Below are 9,601 nucleotides of genomic sequence, written 5' to 3' on the forward strand. Positions count from 1 at the left end.
CAAGTTGGTTTCCATATAACACCCAGTGCTCATCCTCAGAAGTGCCCTCCTCCATGCCCATCAACCCCCCCCCACGCATTAGTCTTCAGTTTGTTCTCAGCATTCAAGAGCCTTTCATGGTTTGCCTCTCTCCCTCTCCCCCACTATTTCCTCCATTCTTCTCCCCCACGTATTGTAGATTCAATGTGGGAAGACACAATAACATTTTGTTAATCATCATACTAGCACTTTTTTCAATAAAACCAATCCTCCTAAAAATGTAAAAATCTCAATAGCAGCACCTCTTTTTATCTGCTTGGAATTGAGGCTGCTTTGAGTAGGAAGTGACAGTAGAGAGTTTAGCCCAACATTTTTCATTTTATGATACAGTGGTAAACTAAACAACCATTCCCTAAAGATATCCATGTGCTAATCAACAGAACCTGTTAATGCTACCTTATACGGTAAAATAAACTTTGTAGATTTGATTAAGTTGGGTATCTTGAGATGAAAAGATTATCCTGGATTATTAAGTGGGCCCTAAGTATCATCACAAGGATTATTTTAAGGAGGAGGCAAGAAGATCAAAGGAAGTAGGAGATGTGACAAGTGAAGCCAGGGATTGAGTCAAGAACCAAGGAATGCAGGTGGCCTTCAGGGGCTAGCAACAGCAAGTGAAGGGATTCTCCCCTGTGCCACCAAAGGGCCAACAGCTTGACCTGAGCTCAGGGAAATCAAGCCTCCAGAACCACAAGAGAATAGATCTCTTATTGTTTCAGCCACTACATCTCTAGTAATTTGTTACCACATCCATGGGGGATTCACACAGACTGGTCAGCAGACTCTCAGAAAATATACCGGCCATTAGGTCATATCCCAGTCATCTGACTCCTGCCAGAAGCACACCGACTATGCTCCCCATCTAGCCCAGAACTCCCTTTCACAATTACTCAAGCTTACAGAAAGGCAATAACCAAATCCAGCTTTAAGAAATATATTTACATTATAAGATGGTGCAGCTGTGTCACACTTTTTGGTTCCCTACGTGCTTTCATAAATATCTGAGAAAAAAAATCAACCAGTAAGAAAGAAGGCAGAGAAACATGCTGGGTCTGTACTCCTCTAAGACATGGTTGGGTGAAAGCCATCTGGGAAAGGAAGAGTGTGGGGAGATTGGCCGAGAGAGAAATACTACTGGGTGAATTGTTGTGTTGGACACAGAAATTCTGTTCAGTAAGGGAGATACAAGAAAATGCTTGTGTCACCATTAATATGCTTGTCCACCCCAGCTCTGCTGAATTCACACAGTAGCACAGGTGAGCATGGGAATCTGGACGGTATGGGAAAAAGGGAAACACAGGACACGAAGGAAAGAAGTCAGCTCTCCCTGGCCAGACCACACCCCTGCTTTTGCAATTTGAAGAATCATCACAAGCAGCTCCAAAGGGAGACGTAGCACTGCCCTCAAAGGTCCTGCAATCTCACCACATATGAAAAGTAGGAGTGATATCATTAGTCTATAAAGCTGCAGTTCATCATGTGCAGGTGAGACCAAATGGCTGACTGCATTAGCTACCCCCATACAATAACCTAGAGTCCTCACTTAGTACAAGCCAAGGAGGACCTACCTTATGCAATAGAAAAAAACACAGTGGTCTCTTTAGCCTCCAGTAATATCATAGTTAGGGTGACCATAGTATTTATCATGCAAACCAGAATACTTTTAAGAAAAGGGGAATGCTCATAATCTTTATCCTAGACCACATATATACGTTGGAACTCTGAGCAAACTGGAAGATGTGGTCATCCTGATCAGAAAAAATAAAATGTACACACGTTCAGATGCTCAAATGGGATAGTCTAAGATTCTTCCAATAACAAGATCCTCTGCAGTGAGAGATAATATTTCTCTGTTTTGTTTTCTCTCTATCTCAATCCCCTTTGCCGGCTGGTTTCAGATTATCTATGTGGCTAGAAATGCAAAGGACACTGTGGTGTCCTACTACCATTTCTCAAGAATGGCTAAATTAATACCTAACCCTGGTACATGGGAGGAGTTTGTTGAGGCATTCAAAGCTGGAAAAGGTGAGTGAGAAGAAATTGTGGGTGCAGATGTCCTTATTCATGTTTCCTTGTTCACTGCTGACTTCAGAAAGGATGGGTTTTCATTGAATGATTGTAGTCATCAAAGTCCTGGGAGGATGTGATGGCACATTCAAAATGGATCATTTAGGGGGGAATTTAGCTAAGAGACTATTTAGGAAGTTTGAGCAGATTTTAAAGAAACAAACAAGTGGAAATACAGTGTTCTTGGATGAGTACCAGACAGGAGCCATTGCACCCCTGGAAAAGGACAGGGCCCCTTAACAGGAGCTGAAGCTATCAGTAGGGGAAACAGTACCACAGTGAGCCAACAGGAAGAGCATCAGGGAAATAAACATACCTTCCTTATTCTCTTCTTGCTTCCAAAAGCCTGTGAGTACCTTTTCCTGTCAAAGCCCACGTGGGAGCCTGAGCACAAAGGAGGCATTGCCGTAGTCCCTGGAGGTCAACCTCACAGGGTGAAGCAGGGTGCAGAGTGAATTTGGCAGGGCCAACAGACGGCATCCAGGGCACCTCTCTTCCTCTAATTCACCATTACAGAGCAAAAAGTTGACCAAATACATGGTAATTATAGATTTTTAGGAATCAAAATCATCCTACTAGGAGATAATATTCATTGTGTCACACTAATCTAGGCACCATGTAGTGATGCAAGGGAAATAAAGATTATGATCCCTGGCAACTACACAATTTCTAATGTGCTAGTAAGTTCCAGGGCAGAAATATAAAACCAAGAAATCCAGAATACTTTTTATCATCTCTCTTAATATTAAGAAGCTCCTGTCTTCTGCAAATAAGAATACTGCCGGGGTCTTTTACTTCTTTGTCTTTTTTCCCTTTTATTTGAGACATCCAGGCTCATTTTATAAGTTTCAAATGGATATCGATGCCCCGCTCCCACTTCTTTCTTCTTCCCTCCAGTGCTATGGGGCTCCTGGTATGACCATGTGAAGGGATGGTGGGATGCGAAAGACCAGCACCGTATTCTCTACGTCTTCTATGAGGACATGAAGGAGGTGAGGGGTAGTGCAGTCCACATCAGACCACCATGTTCTCCAGGGCAGCAAACCACAGTCGGGATCCTGTGTGTGGGCTTGACCACAGAAGAGCCTTCAGTGCAAGTCCTTTCTCTCCATGACACTCTTCTTGACTCAGTTTTACCCTTGAAAGTTCTGACTACTTCTCTGCTCTTCTCAATTTTCTTTCCTTCAGTTCACAATTTCCAGAAGATCCTTCCTCCTCAGGAAATATCACATGCTTTTATAGTTGAATTAATCCTGACACTTATGAACCATGTGTTCACCTACAAAATGGGTATCATCTCATTTTGTATCTAATGAAATTATCATAAGGATTTATAAGATCACATATGTAAAGTACCTAGTTGTGTTCGGTGAATGTTCAGGGAGAGTTTTCTTCTCCCTCTTCCACACCCCAGGCCCATATCATAAACTATTTACTCCAGATAAACATTGGCAAGATTGGTCTCACATATTGGGATATTTCTCCATTTCAAGTCACTGTGTATGAGAGGCAGGACAAAATCACTCTCAGGACCCAAGGGTTAGTGTCCTAGAATTACAGAATACTTCTTGTGTGAATGCTGAGAAAACTAATCAAAAGCTATAGTTCCTTTTCTGCAACTCTTTGATCAAAGAAACAGTGCACAGGAATTCACATATCTGCATCAACCTGAGATCCCTTTGTATTTATCCCCTTACTGACCTTCTATTAAACGAGCAGGGTTTTTTGGGTTTTTTTTTTTTGCCATCTTTTATATCTCAAATACTACAGTTAGTCACACTGTGCCTCATCTGCAACATTTTTCTCCCTTATACAACCTTTCCTGATCTCTACTAGGAGACATAATTGCTGCTTTATACAAATCTCATGTCTCTCTCTGTGTGGACAACATATTTTATCATTAGTTATGTCTACATTCATCTCCCTATGGTAGGGCAAGCTTCCTGAGGGCAGGAACAGCTCTCATCTTCGGGTCTTGGCAGCACCCTTGCATGTAGTCGTCATCTGAGGGATGTCTATTGAATATATTTGAACCGACCCCTTAACTCATTCCTCCCCAAACACTGTTTTGCCACACAGAATGTCATCCCTAATGGAAAATTCAAAATTATTTGCTTTGTATAACTATTCTACATCCAGGACCCAAAACGGGAAATTCAGAAGATTTTGAAGTTCCTGGAGAAAGAAATACCAGAGGAAATTCTGAATAAAATAATCTATCACACCTCCTTCAATGTAATGAAGCACAACCCAATGGCCAACTACACCACTTTTCCTAGCAACCTCCTGGACCACTCTATCTCCCCTTTTATGAGAAAAGGTATGTAAGACTTATATTCTCAGATGCCAAATTGGACTCTGTGGTCCCCATGATCTGTTTAGAGTATTCCAGAAATGTTTCTTACCCCATTATGCATTCTTGTCCATGACACTACATCATTTTTAAGAGGCAAACTTCCTTTTTTTCCCATTCTTGTGTTGGCTCCAAGGGAGTGTGCTCACTCCACCCTGTACTCTTGTGTGGTAATCATTGAGACTTTGCCCTGTTTCAGGGATGCCTGGGGACTGGAAGAGCTATTTCACTGTGGCCCAGAATGAAGAATTTGACAAGGACTACCAGAAGAAGATGGCAGGGAGCACCCTGACCTTCCGCACGGAGATCTGAGGGCAACAGGGAGTCTGTCAGTCAAGGACCCCCTTCCTAGATTTTAGATATTTGAGTCTCATAATCAAGAATCCTTAAAATCTCCTCTAATCTTTAGATTTCCTACAACATCAGTAGATTTTATTCCACTGTGATATACTTCATCCAAAGGCAACCAAATCCTGGGTAGGAGTTTAAAATTAAATTACGTGATCATTCGCATAGACACCTACCACATGACAGTGTGCTCACGTGCAAACCCTTGATATAACCCCATCACTATTTCATAATAGCCTGGCTGCCAAGATGCAAAATTTGTGAATAGAGAGAAATAAAGAAGAGTAGAAACTTCAGCATAAGAGAAAGTGAATGTGGAGCAGAGAAGGAGAAGGTAACACAATGGAAAATGTTAAAGGGGAATCAGGTTTTATCCTTCACCATCAACAATGAGACACAGAGGATGGCCCAGCTCTTGGAAGTATTAATATATGAAGCACAGAAGGTAAAATGAAGGGAAACCAGTGAGCTGTGCCTGACTTAGGCGGTCTCAAGCTAGACATGGAGAAAGACCAGAAAGAAATGAGTGATGAGCAGCACAAGAAACAGAAACAGAAACAGTTCACTTCTGAGGCCAACGCAAGGCCGGTAGACAGAAAACAAACTATATTTCAGATAGGCTTTTTAGAAGGAAGGTGGGGGATCTTCAAATTAGCTCCCCTCCATCAAAGAAAATAAAATACCAGCACCACATGCACTTAAAGAAATCTGAATATCATATCTCTAGAAGGATCATCTTTCATGCTTCTTAAAACGAAGCTCTTAGCAAAATGGTCAATACTAACAAATTATTCAGCTACACATGTAATCATGTTCCGGGTTTTTTTTTTCCCCACTAAAACCTGTCTCAAGAAAGTGTCTAGAATCATTTATACAAGGAGTGCAAAGATCAATGTGTTATTTTAAAAGAATGTCAGGAAGGTACAGTTTATGGGAGTAGTACATTTCAGTGCCACTAAATCATAGTATACAGAATATTATCAACTCCGTGCAGGAACAAAGGAAGCCTTGTATGCATTCTTTCATCGTGATACTTTCTAAGCATGAAAACTATTAACCACATGACAGGTAATCCAGTAGAGTATTTGTGCAGTGCCAGGCTGCTCTGAGGAAATACATGGTGAAGTGAACCAGCGTGACTGAATGGTAAATACATTTTTTATCAGTGAACACTCACACCACATTTCCAGCTCACATTCTAAGAGCTACCTAAAAATGTAGACAACAAGCATGTAACAACTCCCTTTGTCGACACAGTATGATCGGGGCAAATAAAAGGAATATCCACAATGCATCTGGAGTTCACATTTGGGAAAATGTGCAGTTCTTCTTTTATGAATTGTAAGATTCTTTTTCCTTTCAATATAAAATAAATTCCAGGGGCGCCTGGGTGGCTTAGTCGGTTAAGCGTCCGACTTTCGCTTAGGTCATGATCTCGCGGTTCGTGGGTTCGAGCCCCGCGTCGGGCTCTGTGCTGGCTGCCAGCTCAGAGCCTGAAGCCTGTTTCAGTCTGTGACTCCCTCTCTCTCTGACCCTCCCCTGCTCACGCTGTCTCTCTCTCTGTCTCCTAGAAATAAATAAAAAAAAAATTAAAAATAAAATAAAATAAAATAAATTCCATTCTTATATTCTCCATTAGCTTCAGTTGCAGATTATTCATGGATTTCTCTCTTACAAAATTCTGGTATACCCTTTAAAAAAAATACTTGGAGTATTAAGAAGAAGTAGTGGTGTCATTCAATTTTAGTTAGTTAATTAGTTAGTTAGTTAATTAGTTAGTTACCCAGTTAGTTATTTTGAGAGGGAGGAGGGGAGGGCAGAGTGAGAGAATCCCAAGCAGGCTCCATGCTGTCAGCAGAGCCCAAAGCCGGACTCTATCTCATGATCCATATCTAAAATCAAGAGTCTGAGGCTTAACTGACTGAGCCATTCAGGTGCTCCAGGCTTCATTCAATTTTAAGCCTTTGGTCCCAGCCCTATAAAATAATGATGATGAAGAAGGATACTATCCATGTAGCCAGGGCAATCTAATATTCTCAGTTATCATGGAAACATTTAAAAGAACTTTTATTCTAATCATACATTAAATATTTACACACACACACACACACACACTCCTCTACATACCATGGTTGTGAAAGATGATATTGTAAATATTCATAGTTAAGGGATTTGGAGCCATGCACTTAGAAAGAGAGAAAGACAGAATAATGGGAAATGGAACTGAGCTTGGAATCCTGAAACCATAATAAGTTGAAGGATCAAGTCACACTTCCCGAAGACTTCACTAGGGATGAGATGACTAAGAATCAGTAGCTGGGACCCAGCAGAGCTAGGTGGACTCACGTCCCCACCCTCTGACTAGCCCCCCCCTTGCTAGTCAGCACACTCCTGGAGCTGGAGCATATTGCCTGAGCCTCCTCCAGGCTGCAGCTTGATTCCAATGGTCACTCGAACGGTGTCATCACAACTTGGGGTTTCAGGGATCGTTTCTGATTATCTAACAAATCCCCAAACCTTCCTAACTGGCATGTTTAGAAAAAGAAAAACACTGAGGCTTAGTGAATATATTCCCAGAAAGGCAGTTTTTCCCTAGCAGGGCCCTGGGATCAGAATGTCTTTGTCACGGAAAAGTTGGGGTGGGGGGGAGCCCTGGGCAGAAACTCCCCTTTCCCAAAGTAGTGTAGCCTGCCTGGTCCTTCTGTCCTTCCAAGCATCTATTGTCCTGGGCTTCTGGGCCCTTCCTTTGCTCTTTTGTATTCTATGGGTTCCCCACCCAACGTGCCCAAGCCCATTGCCTACCGTGGGGGAAGAGGATATCGTTCCCACCCTGCATTCAACAGTCTTCTATCCCTTCCTCATCCCAATCATAATAAACCTGTGTGGGGTTTGCTGTTAATGGAATTTCAAAACATCCATCTGCGATGAACTTAAGTCCATATAAGCTGGAATACTCTGAATTCAAATATGTGGAATGATAATAACAAATGATGGGTTGGGGCACCTGGGTGTCTCAGTCTGTTAAGTATCTGACAGTTGATATCAGCTTGGGTCAGGATCTCATGGTTTGTGGGTTCAAGCCCTGCACTGACAGCTGACAGTGCAGATCCTGCTTGGGATTCTCTCTCTCTCACTCTCTCTATCTCTCTCTGCCCCTCCCTTGTTCATTCTCTCTCTCTAAAAATAAATAAACTTTTAAAAATGATGGATAAAGGAAGGCAAGATATGGGAATAAAAACTCTTAAATTTTTCTAGGTATCTATTTTTTTTGGCTTGAAGAAATTAGAGTTTATATTTGAGAAATCTGATGACCAGCTTTCTTCTGAGACGCTTACTTTTCAGTGGAAAACACCCATCCTCTTTCATCATCAGTGCCCTGCCCTTCTCTATCCCTCCTGGGTTGTTGGTCTAGGGGTCATAGGGGTTGAAAAACTATGGCCACTGGGACAAATTCATATTCATTTGTATGCATGGGAGCTAAGAGGGTTTTCTATTTTAAAAGATTTGTTGCAAAAACATCAGCAACAAAGAAGGGACTAACAAAGCCTGAAATATCATCTACTATCTAGTCTTGGACTTGAGTCTCTGGGTCTGCTTTAGCTGGAGCAGGATTTGATGTGAATGAGTCTAGAGGCATACTGAAGGTCCATATTTGTGAAGACTCAGGCTCCCCCTACATTAGAGCCCAAGAGCAGAATTCCTGGATGGGATCACACTGAAGCCCCATAAATCTACATACTGCCAGAGCTTCTCCCTCTGCTTCCTAAAGAACAGTGAAGACACCTCCAGCAAATAGAGTGTGTGTACCCAGGAGGGACCTGCCTCCTTCTGAGGTTTGTGGGGGCAGTACTTCCAGCCAAGTGGGCCCAAGCAGGGCCCAGGGCAGCAGAGATGCCCAGCTCCTAAGGTGAGGATTAACACAACAATATGCCCAACCTGAATCACAAAACTCAGCAAGTACACAGCATGGAGAGGTGAACTGGGGAAGAAAGGAGACATGGAGGGCAGGGAGCTGTTTTTGCTTGCAGAGAGAGAATGGAGACAGGTAGAGAGTATGAGAAAAGCACCCCCCCCCCAAAAAAAAAGCAGCTGGAGAGAAAGTGGAAAAAGCTGGAAACAGTCGAAGGGACTGAACTAAAAAGAGAGAAAGGAGAAAGGAGAGGGTTTAAATTCCATTAAGACTCTATAAACAGGGGGAGCACAGAGTCTGAATCTCCACAGCTCAAATACCTAGTGGTCCTCTGGTCATAGGGCGAATTGCCAGAAGAGTGAGTCTGGGAGATCCTCAGGCCATGTGAGATTTTTCATAATCTCGGAAACGCTGCTGCTACATGATCACATAATATTTTTCTGGGACAGGCTGGCACCCAACCATAAGTCTCTGGACATTGGCAACAGCAAGGTCTCAATAGCATTCATGGGTGCAGCTGGCACCCAGCCGTCGCTCGCTAGGACCTTCCCCCAGATGATCTGTGTGGGTGAAAGACTTCTTCAGAAGTGAGGGGTAGGGAAATACAGCCACGTCTCAGATAAAACTCAGGAATGAGGCGCCACCTGGCAACCTGACCACGTGGTTATGGACACTGTAAAAGTGGGAGTCAATTGAAACCAAAGACAAAGTACAGATGTGCAATTCCTCATCAGGGAGAGCAAAGAGTTCTGATACTAGTCTGGATACCTGGGTGACACCATTTTCACTTTGCCCATGCATGCGCTTACAGACCTACAGGCGTCACAACAATCCACCCCAGTAAGCTAACCTAAGCAGTGCCATTTAGTGTAGAACAGAGTCGT

General features: G+C 42.7%; 1 protein-coding gene across 1 annotated transcript in view; it reads left to right on the forward strand.

Moving 5' to 3' along the window:
* Positions 1 to 6,213, forward strand: part of LOC144232780 (sulfotransferase 1C1-like) — a gene marked incomplete at its 5' end in the record, with an annotated part of 11,784 nt that extends 5,571 nt beyond the window's left edge. The window contains 3 exons of the mRNA XM_077765626.1: positions 3,004 to 3,098; positions 4,246 to 4,426; positions 4,659 to 6,213. Of these exons, the coding sequence (XP_077621752.1) occupies positions 3,004 to 3,098; positions 4,246 to 4,426; positions 4,659 to 4,771 (389 nt within the window). The remainder of the gene's footprint in view (positions 1 to 3,003; positions 3,099 to 4,245; positions 4,427 to 4,658) is intronic.
* Between the last annotated feature and the right edge of the window lie 3,388 nt (positions 6,214 to 9,601).

This window comes from Crocuta crocuta, unplaced genomic scaffold, assembly GCF_008692635.1.
Source record: "Crocuta crocuta isolate KB4526 unplaced genomic scaffold, BGI_CrCroc_1.0 scaffold2557, whole genome shotgun sequence".
In the NCBI taxonomy this organism is placed as follows: domain Eukaryota; kingdom Metazoa; phylum Chordata; class Mammalia; order Carnivora; family Hyaenidae; genus Crocuta; species Crocuta crocuta.